Source organism: Bombina bombina, chromosome 8, assembly GCF_027579735.1.
Source record: "Bombina bombina isolate aBomBom1 chromosome 8, aBomBom1.pri, whole genome shotgun sequence".
NCBI classification, from domain to species: domain Eukaryota; kingdom Metazoa; phylum Chordata; class Amphibia; order Anura; family Bombinatoridae; genus Bombina; species Bombina bombina.
The window spans coordinates 192,497,981-192,515,480 of record NC_069506.1 but is presented as its reverse complement, the minus strand read 5'-3'; the positions used below and the strand labels follow the sequence as shown (position 1 = coordinate 192,515,480).

The following is a 17,500-nucleotide window of genomic DNA, read 5'->3' as shown; positions in this document are numbered from 1 at the left end:
TCACTGAAAAAATATACATATAAAACAAAATAACAACAATAAAACAGGACCGGTCCTGGAATGACACAGCTGAGAATGTGCCTTATATAGAACAAGGAAAAAAAAATACCCCTGCAGGCATAAGAATATGAGTTGTACGAGTATAAACAGAGCAACTACACCCACTCAGGAATCAGAACCCACAAAGGACAGAGGAGGCAAGGTCTGAGCTGAGGAAAATATAAGGGATCTAAGTTGTCTGTATATAGCCACTCAACACGTGGAAGGGGCGTGGCCACACTGTACGGGACAAAACAGAGCTCTGTACAAAAACCCACATATACAAAGTATTTCAATGCCATGGGTACCAAGATATATAAGGGACAGATGTAGAGCAAAAATGTTTACAATCAGGGTTATTAGCTGTAATGAGCAAAGTCCAGAGAACAGGTGTAACAGTCAGAGCCAGATTTTAAGTATCCAGATAGGGCAAACGGAGTTGGTTCTTATCCCAGTAGATTAGAAGCTAGATTAAAGAAGAGTGCCAGTTTGTAAGCATAAAGCAGGGTTAATATTGCCAAGCAAACGTGTGATTAAGGCGATAAGCACATCGGTCACATACTCTTCTGTCAGTTGCATCTGCATGTGTAGTTGTCTGAAAAACGTTGTACGGGCTCAAAGAGGTCCTGCTGTAATTCTTTAAATGAAAGGATCCAAGCTTCACTGTTACATATCCAGGTAACAGAATAGTTCCGCCATCCAGCAAACTCGCCTAGACTCCGGCGTCTGCCACTGCTTTCAAGACCAAACAACTCAGCGTGTCAGTCACATGAATCAGTCAGCCAATGCCGACGCGTGTTTCACCCCCTCGTCATCAGAAAGACGGGGCTTCCTCAGGGCTTGTTAGATTCAATGCTTCTTGCGGGCTATTTAAAGCACTACTTACTCCGCCCATATTGGAGGTGAAATATAGACAACTTAAAGGGGCCAATACAATGTTTGACTCAAAAATAATATACACAATTTAAAACATATACCTATTTACAGTTTATATTCAGAGATTCTCAAAACAAGTTAACTATATGCTAATACATACATATTTAGACTTATTTCAGTAATTTGGCTAGAAAAAGTATAAATCTTATCAAGTTTAGGAATCTATTCTAGAAAACTGGCCATATCTAATTTTTCATTCATGTCATTAGGACTAATGGTAGTGAGGTTATATATCCATCTGCACTTCTTTTGAAAGAGAACCTTATCATTATCACCACCTCTACTATTAGTAATGCCTCTGTTTATGCCAAAGAATCTCATACAATCAGGATTACTGTTGTGAAATGCTACAAAGTGTCTTGCTACACTGCTGGTTTGGGATTTGAATTTTATATTGTCCCGATGCTCACGGATCCTGTCTTATGTCTATGTGTGTGTGTGTTAGTATATGTATGTGTATATATATATATATATATATATATATATAAAAAGATGATGTTCCAAATATACACACGGCTTCAAGTGTGTTTGAGGTATCTGAAAGCAGCAGGCAACACAAGGGATTTCAAATAACAAGCATTTAATCCTTTGGATTGGAATTAAATGCTTGTTATTTGAAATCCCTTGTGTTGCCTGCTGCTTTCAGATACCTCAAACACACTTGAAGCCGTGTGTGTATTTGAAACACCATCTTTATGCAATACTCATTTTGCAGTGCACCAGGTAGCTGCTTGTTTGGTGTGTGCCACTTTATCTACATTTGTGTATATATATATATATATATATATATATATATATATATATATATATATATATATATATATATATATATATATATATTTGAAGGAAATATGTTGTTTTATAGTTTATATCTTAAACTGGTTGTTTAGAAACTTGATTGTGTCTTTATGTACTGCAGCCATTTTTAAGAACTTAAGTCCTGACTTCTGACAATGAATAACTTATTTACCATTAAATGGACTTTAAATACTTTGACGTTGTAATATAACATTTTAATCATTTAAATTATTTTGAAGCAGTGACCCATGTATAACTGTTTCTACTTTGCCTAAGCAGAGAAGGAAACCTAGGTTACAACATGGCAGCTCCCATTGTTTTGTAGAAACTAAACTTTACACTTATTTTTTTAATTTTTAAACAACTAATAGAGATTAAAATATACATTTGCATACTACTCTCAGGCTACTATTTCCTTTGAACATTATTCTATCTAGCATTTATTTAGTGTTCAATGTCTCTTTATAGGAGAAGCACTTTGATATTCTAAGATAAAAAAAAATAAGTGCTGTAAAAACACTTTGGCAATATACTTTCATAATGTATTTTGCCCCAACCCTCTCTATGATTTAACTTGAAAGGACACGGAACCCAAAATGTTTCTTTTGTGATTCAAATAGAGCATGCAATTTTAAGCAACTTTCTAATTTACTCCTATTATCAAATTTTCTTTGTTCTCTTGATATCTTTATTTGAAAAGCAAGAATGTAAGTTTAGATGCCGGCTCATTTTTGGTGAACAACCTGATAAACAAGTGCTGTCCAGGTACTGAACCAAAAATTGGCTGGTTCCTTAGCTTAGATGCTTTCTTTCTCAAATAAAGATAGCAAGAGAACGAAGAAAAATTGATAATAGGAGTAAATTAGAAAGTTGCTTAAAATTGCATGCTCTATCTGAATCACGAAAGAAATAAAATTTGGGTTCAGTGTCCCTTTAAAAAAATGTGGGTTTTCCTATTTCCACTACAAATTCACAAGTTTAGCCCTGCTACATTTTACAAAGTAATTATTTGATCACTGTAGCAGCTTAAAGGGACAGTCAACACCAGAATTGTTGTTGTTTTAAAAGATAGATAATCCCTTAATTACCAATTCCCCAGTTTTACATGACCAACCTAGTTATAATTATACACATTTTACCTCTGTAATTACCTTGTATCTAAGCCTCAGCAGACTGCCCCCTTATTTCAGTTCTTTTGACAGACTTGCATTTTAGCCAATCAGAGCTGTCTCCATGGTAAATTGACATGCATGAGCTCAATATTATCTATATGAAGCATGTGGATTAATGCCCTCTAGTGGTGAAAAACTAACAAAATGCATTTAGATTAGAGGCGGCCTTCAAGGTCTAAGAAATTAGCATATGAACCTCCTAGGTTTAGCTTTCAACTGAGAATACCAAGTGAACAAAGCAAAATTGGTGATAAAAGTAAATGGGAAAGTTGTTTAAAATGACGTGCCCTATTTGAAACATGTAAGTTTTTTTTTGGACTTGACTGTCCTTTAAATTATATCTGCCACTAACTAGCCTCAGCAAAGAACATAGAATAAGTAGCTTTTAGAAGGGTATATCCCTGGACTGCAAAATACAAATTTTACTAGCAAAAATTATAGTTTAAATATTATGAAACTTTTCTTTGGTATGCAGAACTTTTGCAAAGTAATCTTTAATTGCTGAGATATATTATGCATTTATAAAGAAAATTTATTTTGTGTCCATTTAAAGAAATATTGTCTTATGCTTAATCAATAAAACAAATAGTGCCTTTATACATAACCCTTCAGCCTCTTACTCCTGTCATAGTGCAGTGGCTCATTTTTTTCTATTTGCAATGAGGTAATGTTAGTATGTATTGTATGAATATGATAAAATCATTATTTCACCAAAAAGATGGTACGATATCCATATATAAAGTATATACTGTATATCATGTTTTACTATTGACTAATGCTAATATATAACACTTGCAGAAATCCCACAATTTTACCCTCCCCACATGGGCCACTCCAGATGTCTTTAAAACCCTACAAGATATGTCTAACTTTGAAATCAAATTGCATGTGGACATTCATAGGACTACAGAGAAGGCTCGTCTTACTGGGGGTGAGTCCTTGATGTTTCTTCCTTCATCCAAAAAAAGAAAATCCTCTGTGTGTTTGAGATTAGCTCATCATACGTCAGAGTGCATAATGGGTTTGAGAAAAATAAATAAAATATAGCATGTATTTGTGAAATTTGAAAGTAAAAGAAAAGCAAACAAACATAGTAACTACTAGACACCAAATTAGGCAGCTTTAGTATAAATAAATGATAACAAAGATGAATATTCTCTAACTCCATGAGTTCCAAAACATGTAAAGTAAGCACTGTGAAGTAATAGCATTTAATAAGTCAGATCAATGCAACATATTTAAGGCCAGATTACGACTTGTGAGCTGGTATTTGTAGTGCAGCGCAATGCGAACACGACCTTGCGTTTGCATTGCACAGAAGCTATGCGCTCAATAGAGTGTGCTTCCAAAGGCTCCAATGGGAGCCTCGTTCTTATGCCGTGAGACACACCATGAGAACTAGCGCAGCGAAGGGGGTAAAGTCGTGCAGCAAATTTTATGAATATATACATATGTGTATATACAGTGCTGTTTGTTATTTTTCAACCACCCAACTTTAGTCCCACAAAACTGCTTTGTGCAGTTATTTGACAAAAAGATGCTACTTTTTTCTCTATTTTTTTTTTTTTTTTAAATAAAGCAACTATTCCTAATTTTGGGACCAATTGGGGAAAATTTATAAAATTAACCAGAGATCTGATCTCTGGTTAATTTTATGAGCGCTAATTGCTACCGCAAGCTCATTGTAGCAATAACCAGCCACTTGTAATGGCTGGTTATTTATTGTGCACCCACATTTAAAATGCTATTTGTCCAATATTTAGACCACACTTTAGAAGTATGTCAGCAGCAACTCTTTTAATAAATTGCAGGCCCCCAAAAGGGTTAGTGGATGCAGGAACTGGAATGTCTATAATGCAAAAATTACATTCTCTAATAAATTAGAACATGCAATTTTTGCACTAGTTTGTCTGTTTAAACTTCCATGATTCAGACGTAGGGGGCTAGTTATCAAGCCGTCTACTTTTCTGGCTTCGCCGGCCCAATACGTCCGCCTAAGCTCGCCTACCTTCGCCGCCGCGGACCTTGAATACGTTTGCCTAAGTTATCAAATAAAGCTGTCAAAAAGCCGCGGGGCGATGAGCAGCGGACTGTGACAGTTATCACTCATCCGATCTCGCTGCCCTTCGGCTTTTTCCCAGCTTTATTGCTAGCCTGTCACTAAGCACTCGCACTAAACTGCACTGTTCTGCCCCCTATACCGGCGCCCCCGGAGCCCCCCGCAACTAAATAAAGTTACTAACCCCTAAACCGCCGCTCCTAGACCCTGCCGCAACTCTTATAAATGTATTAACCCCTAAACCGCCGCTCCTAGACCCTGCCGCAACTCTTATAAATGTATTAACCCCTAAACCGCCGCTCCCGGACACCGCTGCCACCTACATTATACCTAGTAACCCCTATCCTGCCCCCCCTATACCGTCGCCCTCTATTATAAAATTATTAACCCCTATCCTGCTGATCCCGCACCTCTCCGCAACTAAATAAATAGTTTAACCCCTAAACCGCCGCTCCATGAACCCGCCGCAACCTATAATAAATTTATTAACCCCTATCCTGCCCCCACTACGCCGCCGCCACTGTAATAAAATGATTAACCCCTAAACCTAAGTCTAACCCTAACCATAACGCCCCCCTAACTTAAATATTAATTAAATAAATCTAAATAAATTAACTCTTATTAACTAAATGAATCCTATTTAAAACTAAATACTTACCTTTAAAATAAACCCTAATATAGCTACAATATAAATAATAATTATATTCTAGCTATCTTAGGATTTATTTTTATTTTACAGGTACCTTTCAATTTATTTTAACCATGTACAATAACTATTAAATAGTTATTAACTATTTAATAGCTTACCTAGCTAAAATAAAGAGAAATGTACCTGTGAAATAAATCCTAACCTAAGTTACAATTACACCTAACACTACACTATACTTTAATAAATTATTCCTATTTAAAAATAAATACTTACCTGTAAAATAAACCCTAAGATAGCTACAATGTAATTAATAATTATATTATAGCTATTTTAGGATTTATATTTATTTTACAGGTAACTTTGTATTTATTTTAGCTAGTTAGAATAGTTATTAAATAGTTATTAACTATTTAATAACTACCTAGCTAAAAGAAATACAAAATTACCTGTAAAATAAATCCTAACTTAAGTTACAATTAAACCTAATACTACACTATCATTAAATTAACTAAATAAACTACCTACAAAGAACTACAATGAAATACAATTACATAAACTAACTAAAGTACAAAAAATAAAAAAAGCTAAGTTACAAAAAATAAAAAATTAAGTTACAAACATGTTAAAAATATTACAACAATTTTAAGCTACTTACACCTAATCTAAGCCCCCTAATAAAATAACAAACCCCCCCAAAATAAAAAAAATCCCTACCCTATTCTAAATTACATAAATTTCAATGCTCTTTTACCTTACCAGCCCTTAAAAGGGCCATTTGTGGGGGCATGCCCCAAAAAGTTCAGCTCTTTTGCCTGTAAAATAAAAATACAACCCCCCCCCAACATTAAAACCCACCACCCACATACCCCTAATCTAACCCAAACCCCCCTTACAAAAACCTAACACTAATCCCCTGAAGATCATCCTACCTTGAGTCGTCTTCACTCAGCCGAGCCACCGATGGAACTGAAGAGGATATCCGGAGCGGAAGAAGTTAATCCTCCAAGCGGCGCTGAAGAAATCTTCCATCCGATGAAGTCATCATCCAGGCGGCGCTGAAGAAGTCTTCGATCCGGCCGATGTCATCTTCAAAGAGGCGCTGAAGAGGTCTTCTATCCGGGCGAAGTCATCTTCCAAGCCGGGTCTTGAATCTTCCTTCCGCCGACACGGAACCACCTTCTTCACCGACGGACTACGACGAATGACGGCTCCTTTAAGGGACGTCATCCAAGATGGCGTCCCCTCAATTCCGATTGGCTGATAGGATTCTATCAGCCAATCGGAATTAAGGTAGGAAAATCTGATTGGCTGATGGAATCAGCCAATCAGATTCAAGTTCAATCCGATTGGCTGATCCAATCAGCCAATCAGATTGAGCTCGCATTCTATTGGCTGATCGGAACAGCCAATAGAATGCGAGCTCAATCTGATTGGCTGATTCCATCAGCCAATCAGATTTTCCTACCTTAATTCCGATTGGCTGATAGAATCCTATCAGCCAATCGGAATTGAGGGGACGCCATCTTGGATGACGTCCCTTAAAGGAGCCGTCATTCGTCGTAGTCCGTCGGTGAAGAAGGTGGTTCCGCGTCGGCGGAAGGAAGATTCAAGACCCGGCTTGGAAGATGACTTCGCCCGGATAGAAGACCTCTTCAGCGCCTCTTTGAAGATGACATCGGCCGGATCGAAGACTTCTTCAGCGCCGCCTGGATGATGACTTCATCGGATGGAAGATTTCTTCAGCGCCGCTTGGAGGATTAACTTCTTCCGTTCCGGATGCCCTCTTCAGTTCCATCGGTGGCTCGGCTGAGTGAAGACGATTCAAGGTAGGATGATCTTCAGGGGATTAGTGTTAGGTTTTTGTAAGGGGGGTTTGGGTTAGATTAGGGGTATGTGGGTGGTGGGTTTTAATGTTGGGGGGGGGGGGTTGTATTTTTATTTTACAGGCAAAAGAGCTGAACTTTTTGGGGCATGCCCCCACAAATGGCCCTTTTAAGGGCTGGTAAGGTAAAAGAGCTTTGAAATTTATGTAATTTAGAATAGGGTAGGGATTTTTTTTATTTTGGGGGGTTTGTTATTTTATTAGGGGGCTTAGATTAGGTGTAAGTAGCTTAAAATTGTTGTAATATTTTTAACATGTTTGTAACTTAATTTTTTATTTTTTGTAACTTAGCTTTTTTAATTTTTTGTACTTTAGTTAGTTTATGTAATTGTATTTCATTGTAGTTCTTTGTAGGTAGTTTATTTAGTTAATTTAATGATAGTGTAGTATTAGGTTTAATTGTAACTTAAGTTAGGATTTATTTTACAGGTAATTTTGTATTTCTTTTAGCTAGGTAGTTATTAAATAGTTAATAACTATTTAATAACTATTCTAACTAGCTAAAATAAATACAAAGTTACCTGTAAAATAAATATAAATCCTAAGATAGCTATAATATAATTATTAATTACATTGTAGCTATCTTAGGGTTTATTTTACAGGTAAGTATTTATTTTTAAATAGGAATAATTTATTAAAGTATAGTGTAGTGTTAGGTGTAATTGTAACTTAGGTTAGGATTTATTTCACAGGTACATTTCTCTTTATTTTAGCTAGGTAAGCTATTAAATAGTTAATAACTATTTAATAGTTATTGTACATGGTTAAAATAAATTGAAAGGTACCTGTAAAATAAAAATAAATCCTAAGATAGCTAGAATATAATTATTATTTATATTGTAGCTATATTAGGGTTTATTTTAAAGGTAAGTATTTAGTTTTAAATAGGATTCATTTAGTTAATAAGAGTTAATTTATTTAGATTTATTTAATTAATATTTAAGTTAGGGGGCGTTAGGGTTAGGGTTAGGTTTAGGGGTTAATCATTTTATTACAGTGGCGGCGGCGTAGTGGGGGGCAGGATAGGGGTTAATAAATTTATTATAGGTGGCGACGGTGTAGGGGGGGCAGATTAGGGGTTAATAAATGTATTATAGGTGGCGACGGTGTAGGGGGGGCAGGATAGGGGTTAATACATTTAATATAGGTTGCGGCGGGTTCAGGGAGCGGCGGGTTAGGGGTTAATACATTTATTATAGTTGCGGTGGGCTCCGGGAGCGGCGGTTTAGGGGTTAATATGTATAGAGTAGCTTGCGGTGGGCTCCGGGAGCAGCGGTTTAGGGGGTAATAACTTTATTTAGTTGCGGCGGTGTAGGGGGGGTCAGATTAGGGGTGTTTAGACTCGGGGTACATGTTAGGGTGTTAGGTGTAGACAGCTCCCATAGAAATCAATGGGATGTCTGTCAGCAGCGAACTTGTACTTTCGCTATGGTCAGACTCCCATTGATTCCTATGGGATCCGCCGCCTCCAGGCTGGCGCTTTGAAAACCAGGTACGCTGGGCCGTAAAAGTGCCGAGCGTACCTGCTAGTTTTTTGATAGCTAGCAAAAGTAGTGAGATTGTGCCGCACTTGTGTGCGGAACATCTGGAGTGACGTAAGAATCGATCTGTGTCGGACTGAGTCCGGCGGATCGAAGCTTACGTCACAAAATTCTACTTTTGCCTGTCTCGAGCCTTTGATAACTAAGGCGTATCAGCCTCGCCACAAATACGCTGCGGAATACGCAGCGTATTTGAGGTTGACGGCTTGATAACTACCCCCCAGAGCATGCAATTCTTAAAAACTTTCCAAGTTAAAGGGGCACTGAACCCCTTTTTTTCTATCATGATTCAGCATGAAAATTTAAGCAACTTTATAATTTACTCCTATTATCAAATTTTCTTCATTCTCTTGGTATCTTTATTTGAAATGCAAGAATGTAAGTTTAGATGCCGGCCCATTTTTGGTGAACAACCTGGGTTGTTCTTGCTGATTGGTGGATAAATTCATCCACCAATAAAACAATGATGTCCAGAGTCCTAAACCAAAAAAAGTCTAGATGCCTTCTTTTTCAAATAAAGATAGCAAGAGAACGAAGAAAAATTGATAATAGGAGTAACTTAGAAAGTTGCTTAAAATTGCATGCTCTATCTGAATCATGAAAGAAAAAAATTGGGTTCAGTGTCCCTTTAATTATTTGATCAAATTTACTTTGTTCTCATTATTATTCTTTATTGAAGATCATTCCAAGGTAGGATCAAGAACGTGCATGGTTCATAAGCACTATATGGCAGCAATGTCTGCAACATATATTCTTGCAGATGCTGCTATAAAGTGCCCAAAAAACTTGCACACTGCTGAGCCTACCTAGGTATGCTCTTTAAAAAAAAAAAAAAAGATACTAAGGGAAGGGAAGTCAATTTGATAAAAAAAAAAAAAATGGAAAGTTTTTATTTATTTTATTTATTAACTTTTTAGTGAGAAACCAATGTCAAGATGATAGAAAACTCAGTACATATATACCATTGACAGGGTTCAAACTGAGGTCCCATCACTGTAAAATGTATAAGATATATATATATATATATATAAATAAAATGGAGGACTAGAAATACACTGAATGGGAAACAAGGCCATTAAAAGAAGAAGGACAAGAAGGAGAAGGAGAAAACTTTATAGCTATGTATTGTCCTTTTTTTATCCAACATGCCTCAAGGTAGTCGGCAGTAATGATAGTAGAGGCAACACAGTGCCCCAATGAGGGATAGAAATGGACCAAAGAATCAACGACAAAAATAAGGCCACTGGAGTATATCAGATAAACAGCAAATGAATGCAAAGCAAAAAGCAGACAAGAGATCAAGTAGAAAGTATAGAAGGGGCAGGAATACAATAGTAATGCTTGGAGTGCATGGAGGGTGTATGCGATTGGGACGTGGGAGGGAGGAATGGGACAGAAGGTCCCTAAGCACCCAATCTTGTTGGCAACATAACTGCACAATTTGGAACAATTATTTTTTAATTTTCATGCTCTGTTTGAATTGTGAAACTATAAATCTGACTTTCATGTCCATTTAACATGATGTGTGAATTGTTGCATTAATGGACCCTGAAGGAAAGTGACCTAATACTGTTCAAAAGTCTCCTAAAAGGAGAATCTGTTCTTAAAATATGTAATTTTCCAGTAAACCTAAATTTGTCTTCGCAGGAGTCCTGGTAGATGCTGTGTTAAGAAATTTCTCAGAGGTCCTACACAAATCATCACCACTGAAAATGGTCATGTATTCAGCAGTAAGTCCTCAATAGTCTTCATAATATCCACATACCAACAAGATCCATGATAGTCATTTAATGTCTTTAGACATTAGATTTTAGATGGGTGAATGTGTTTATATTCAGTGCAGAGTGCAAAGCCTACTGAAGGGGTTTATAAATCGACCCCTAAGTGCTATTGCATTGTCCTGTTATCATGCTTTTGTTGATTATGCAAATCTACTGTATTTACTGGTCCTTTAACTACTGCTGTCTATATTCAGCCTCTAACAGTCCTAGCAACAGGATACCATGTTTTACTCATCCTCAGCTTTGGCCAATTTATATATATATATATATATATATATATATATATATATATATATATATATATATATATATATATATATATATATATATACAGTACAGGGAGTGCAGAATTATTAGGCAAATTAGTATTTTGACCACATCATCCTCTTTATGCATGTTGTCTTACTCCAAGCTGTATAGGCTCGAAAGCCTACTACCAATTAAGCATATTAGGTGATGTGCATCTCTGTAATGAGAAGGGGTGTGGTCTAATGACATCAACACCCTATATCAGGTGTGCATAATTATTAGGCAACTTCCTTTCCTTTGGCAAAATGGGTCAAAAGAAGGACTTGACAGGCTCAGAAAAGTCAAAAATAGTGAGATATCTTGCAGAGGGATGCAGCACTCTTAAAATTGCAAAGCTTCTGAAGCGTGATCATCGAACAATCAAGCGTTTCATTCAAAATAGTCAACAGGGTCGCAAGAAGCGTGTGGAAAAACCAAGGCGCAAAATAACTGCCCATGAACTGAGAAAAGTCAAGCGTGCAGCTGCCAAGATGCCACTTGCCACCAGTTTGGCCATATTTCAGAGCTGCAACATCACTGGAGTGCCCAAAAGCACAAGGTGTGCAATACTCAGAGACATGGCCAAGGTAAGAAAGGCTGAAAGAAGACCAACACTGAACAAGACACACAAGCTGAAACGTCAAGATTGGGCCAAGAAATATCTCAAGACTGATTTTTCTAAGGTTTTATGGACTGATGAAATGAGAGTGAGTCTTGATGGGCCAGATGGATGGGCCCGTGGCTGGATTGGTAAAGGGCAGAGAGCTCCAGTCCGACTCAGACGCCAGCAAGGTGGAGGTGGAGTACTGGTTTGGGCTGGTATCATCAAAGATGAGCTTGTGGGGCCTTTTCGGGTTGAGGATGGAGTCAAGCTCAACTCCCAGTCCTACTGCCAGTTTCTGGAAGACACCTTCTTCAAGCAGTGGTACAGGAAGAAGTCTGCATCCTTCAAGAAAAACATGATTTTCAAGCAGGACAATGCTCCATCACACGCGTCCAAGTAGTCCACAGCGTGGCTGGCAAGAAAGGGTATAAAAGAAGAAAATCTAATGACATGGCCTCCTTGTTCACCTGATCTGAACCCCATTGAGAACCTGTGGTCCATCATTAAATGTGAGATTTACAAGGAGGGAAAACAGTACACCTCTCTGAACAGTGTCTGGGAGGCTGTGGTTGCTGCTGCATGCAATGTTGATGGTGAACAGATCAAAACACTGACAGAATCCATGGATGGCAGGCTTTTGAGTGTCCTTGCAAAGAAAGGTGGCTATATTGGTCACTGATTTGTTTTTGTTTTGTTTTTGAATGTCAGAAATGTATATTTGTGAATGTTGAGATGTTATATTGGTTTCACTGGTAAAAATAAATAATTGAAATGGGTATATATTTGTTTTTTGTTAAGTTGCCTAATAATTATGCACAGTAATAGTCACCTGCACCCACAGATATCCCCCTAAAATAGCTATAACTAAAAACAAACTAAAAACTACTTCCAAAACTATTCAGCTTTGATATTAATGAGTTTTTTGGGTTCATTGAGAACATGGTTGTTGTTCAATAATAAAATTAATCCTCAAAAATACAACTTGCCTAATAATTCTGCACTCCCTGTATATATATATATATATATATATATATATATATATATATATATATATATAGGTCCTTCCTATACCTGGAGCTTTGTGCTAGAGAGCAGAAAGAAATGATTACAGCTGGAGCCCACCCAAATACCCAGACAGGACCAGTATTCAGGTGAGCCACGAACAGACTTATATACACCCAGCACATCTTGATAAGGGTCTTATCTGACCCCAAGATCTCCTGCCATTCCCACCCCTCCAGACAGGCTGGTGCCCCCCATAGTGTCCATAGAGTCCCAGTGGTACAGAGGTGGTGGTTTTCGGGGTGATCCTGGATGAGCGGCAGCACTTCCAAGGTGTCGTTGGAAAGCCCTCTGTCCCCAGAAGCCACAGTCCAGAGTGGCAGCTGATAAAACGTACACCGGGTGAGCCTGGGGAAGTAGGGTTTGTAAGGGGGTCCAAAACCCCAAGGGGGAGCACCCTTCCAGCAATCACCCCACCTCTTGCCCTCCCTAGGGGGTATCCATCCCCAAAAGAGCGGAGCTCAGGGGCAAAGGACTGCTGGAGCAACCTGGGGTATATGTTAGCGGATGTCCGGGGTGGTGTGGCTGGCCAGTAGTTCCAGGAGCCTGGCTGGCCGGAAAGGGGTTATGCGGTCAGCTATCAGCTCTTCTGTGAGGAGGTATAAACACAAATCAAGCAATAGGAAGAATCTAGGAGATCCCGTCTGCCAAGAAAATGCTAAATCTGGTGAAAAAAGGAGTGAGCCAGATAGTAGGGGGGTGGGGGTAGCCTTGGCAGCCTGGTATACGTAACAGTTTATATGAGGGTAACTGTATTTTAAAATGTTTTTATGTTCTGTTTAGTACAATTTAATTTTTTTAACACACTACCCATTACGCGAAGGGTTTCAGTCATGCTAACCCAAGCAGCATAAAATGCGCTTACACTCTAGCGACCGTGTTTACTTTCAACTTGTAATATGGCGCTATTTACAATGCATGCAAAAACCAGAAAACGCTTGCTCGCAACAGTTAAAGCACCACTTGTAATCTAATATGAGTAAATAAAGACATACTGTATATTTGTAGACTTGATGGATTACATTACATTTAATTAATCAGGCTTTGTTTTATTCTCCTTTTATATCTTTTTTTAGCATGACAGCACCATCATAGTCCTGCAAGCTGCTTTGAAGGTTTACAATGGACTACACCCACCATATGTGGCATGTCATATGTTTGAGTTTTTCAAAGAAGAGGATGGGTAAGTGACTTAATTATATTTTGGAGATGAACTGCACCAAATGAAATATATCATAAAATGTCAGTAATATACATAATTATTCAAAAATAGTATACTAACTAAAATCACATACAAGGTTAGGTTTAACTATTGGCCAGTGACCTACATTCATAGATGAGGTTGCCTAGGAAACTATACCCCCAACTGTCCTGCAACCTGCACAATTGTTATGGGTTGAGAGGTCTGTCCTGCTACGTGCCCACAGCTTTTGATTGAACTAAGGACTTTATCTGCAACGCTCATGCAGCACCTAGATGTGCCCACAAACTAACAAGGCATACCCATGATCTGCCCATGACCCTGCCTACAATCTGCCCTCAACTCTGCCCTGCCTGCTAAATGCCAACAGGCCCTTTTGAAACTCCTGCATCCCGGAAAGCCTCTGAGAAATGTTGGGAGGTATTCGGACCTAGTTGTAAAGGCAATATTAGAATTAATTGAGTATAGCTTCACTTATCTTTCTAGTGTTTCGTTAGTGGATGTGCATTACATTACCAACTATAGTTACGGGAGGTGCCAAATACATGATATATTGTACATCATATGAGAATCGCTAGCAACATGGAAAGCAGTAATTACAACCACAACACATGGTAAACACGCTTGCAACATAGTTTATGTAAATGTTTGGAATGGTAAAATAGTAAAAAGAGATGTCTCCAGGGGCTGGACATGGGTGTTCTAGAGCGTTCTAGAGCCATGGTCAGGATTTTTCTTGGCCCAGCATACAAAATTCATAATGATTCTGTTGCCCCGTCTTGTGGTTGTATCTGAGTATTTCAAAACTGACTAGGTTGTCTAATTTTTATTTTATTCTCTTTAACCATTTTCAAGTTTTTTTTTTGTTCATTTTAGAGTGTACTGTTTTATAGAAGGAGGTTTTTTTCTCCTCTTTAATTCATTTGATCTATAATGTTCTGAAGGCGTTTTTCTGACACCTAAGTTCACCATCAAATTTGTTTTATGCGCGAGAAGTCAATGGTTACTAGATAGATGCAGCTGCATTCATTATAACAGAGCGCATCTCCCACCAGTGTGGAGACGAGGGTTCAGTGAGATTTTTTTTTTTACAAACAGATTTTATTGAATCTAGGCAAATGGCTAAAAAAGGAAGAGTGGCTGCATATGAAAATACATTTGATTATATTTACCAGTGATTTTACAAAGCACACAAGCTTCAGCCAGTGGCTCCTCTTAGTAATGACAGAGAGCAACACTATTATATACTTATGCACCTCAGGAATGTAGTTTAGAAAAATATTTAGTATAGAATTACGTCATATATTAATGCTTTCTATGTGATGACCTCACTGGGATGGAAATTATTATTGTTATTGCGGCTTTAAACAAATATATATTATTTTAAACACATATTTTCTCTGTAAAACACGCTAATACAATATTATTGTCCTCATACAGGACACTATATATAGATGGATTTATAAACACAGTGAGGTATTGCATATCTTTGAAACCTTAGAAAGATTTTATAGAACAAGGGGTCATTCTGCATAATTAAAGGTAATTTGATAATATTAACAATTCACAAACTGTAGCTGACAGAACTAGAACCTTTTCCAGCAGAAAAGGGATCATTAAAGACATAAAAATGAGTATACAGATAGTCAAGTTGCATTTTATGATGTGCCATAACTCAGATTTTTCTAAATTGAAAGTTATGGGTATTGAACATCTAAAATCTAAAAGAAGAGGATCGAAAACATAGGTTGCTTCTACAGCATGAATCTAAATGGATGTACAGATTGAATACCCTAGTTCCGGGGGGACTGAATGAGAAAATAGAATATGCTTGTTTGTTTTGTTATAAGTATCAGTATTTGTAGTTCAGCAGAGAAAACCTGTAAATACACTAGGTACCTAGTGAAGGTGGATGTGTATAGAATTATTGACATGTGAGTAAATCCAATATGGTGTAATGTTAGGTGTTAACAACATCCCAGTGTATGGTATGAAGAGATAAACAAAATAATCACTAGCTTTAAGTATAAGTAAGGTTAAGTATTAGTAAGGTTATTTTACTTCTAACATGAAATTGTGAGAATTGTATAGTGGTAGCAAATGTCTCTTTAAATGTTAAATGGAAAAACAGTCTTTTTTTAAATTTAGATAACTGTTTAAACTGTTAAACTGATTTAACTGCTGTAGCAACTATGAGTAACATCTGATGAAGCCCTGTGTCCAGCCCTAAGTGGGAGGGTCGAAACACGTAATGTTGGAGTTTTTTTTTTTTTTTTTTTTTTAAACTCATATTTTTTTATTGAGGTTTTAGTAAATTATAACAACCATTACACAGTCTTTCACAGTAGAAGCAGGTATCCATGTCATGTACAGGTTACAACAATAAAATACAGAAGGGAGTATACATCTGTTATAATAATAAGAGTCTTGACCAACCTCATGCACAGTTTCATATGGGTATTGACAGGACAAGACAAATATGGTAGGAACAAGACACATATATAGTTTGAACCTCATTTTTTCTAGGAAATATGCCTCTCATTATACAAGGGGTCACTCTTGGACCTAACTAAACTTAAAACAATAAGGAGAGGTAGGTTATCAATTGTATTGGTCACTCTTAAACCTTAGTACCGATATTTAAGAGGGCCTAGCAACTGATAAAATGAAGATTTAAAATGTATCTATAACGTAAAGGTGTGATTCAACAAGATTAAAAGTTTGAAGATCTACAGATATAGCATTTGTAAAAGTAATAATAATAATAACAACAATATGGGCTTGTTGAAGACATTAGGATTAGAATTGTGTAGCTACCTATGGAGGAAGAAACTAGCAAGTTATGGGACCCCAAAACTCAAAATATGTGTACATATCCTATACTATAAAAGGCCAAGTGTGTGTGTCTGAAGCTGTCATGCACAGACAGCACGAGGACAAACACACCTGGCCTTAGATTCCCTACCTGATCTGCCGACTGCAGCGAGAAGAAGTGGGCGTGGCCGAGCGTGAAGGGACGTGGCCTAGCATGGATGTCTGCAAAGGGGGCGGGGCCTAGCATGAAGGTCCGTGAAGGGGGCGTGGTCGGGGCGGGGCTGTGAAAGGCCATGGAGAGAGCTCAAACAGCTCAAAAGAGGGGAGAGAGAGATCAAGAGGGGAGAAAGAGACAGGGCGAGAGAGAGAGAGGGGGGGGGGGAGAGGGGAGAGGGAGAGAAAGGGGGGAGAGAAAGAGGGGAGAGAGAGAGAAGAGAGAGAGAGGGGGAGAGACAGAGGAGGGAGATGGAGAGGGGAGAGAGAGAGGGGGAGAGAGAGGGGAGGGGGAGAGAGAGAGGGGGAGAGAGAGGGGAGAGGGAGAGAGAGGAGAGGGGGAGAGGGAGAGAGAGAGAGAGAGAGAGAGAGAGAGAGAAGAGGGGGAGAGAGAGAGAGGGGGGAGATGTGGGGAGAGAGAGAGGGGAGAGAGAAAGAGAGAGGGGGAGAGAGAGAGAGAG

The 17,500-nt window shown here is 38.0% G+C and overlaps 1 protein-coding gene across 1 annotated transcript in view; it reads left to right on the top strand.

Moving 5' to 3' along the window:
• Nucleotides 1-17,500, top strand: part of LOC128638691 (testicular acid phosphatase homolog) — a 259,980-nt gene that overhangs the window by 209,021 nt on the left and 33,459 nt on the right. Inside the window, exons 7-9 of the mRNA XM_053690813.1 lie at nt 3,744-3,876; nt 10,724-10,806; nt 13,888-13,994. Coding sequence (XP_053546788.1) covers nt 3,744-3,876; nt 10,724-10,806; nt 13,888-13,994 — 323 coding nt within the window. The remainder of the gene's footprint in view (nt 1-3,743; nt 3,877-10,723; nt 10,807-13,887; nt 13,995-17,500) is intronic.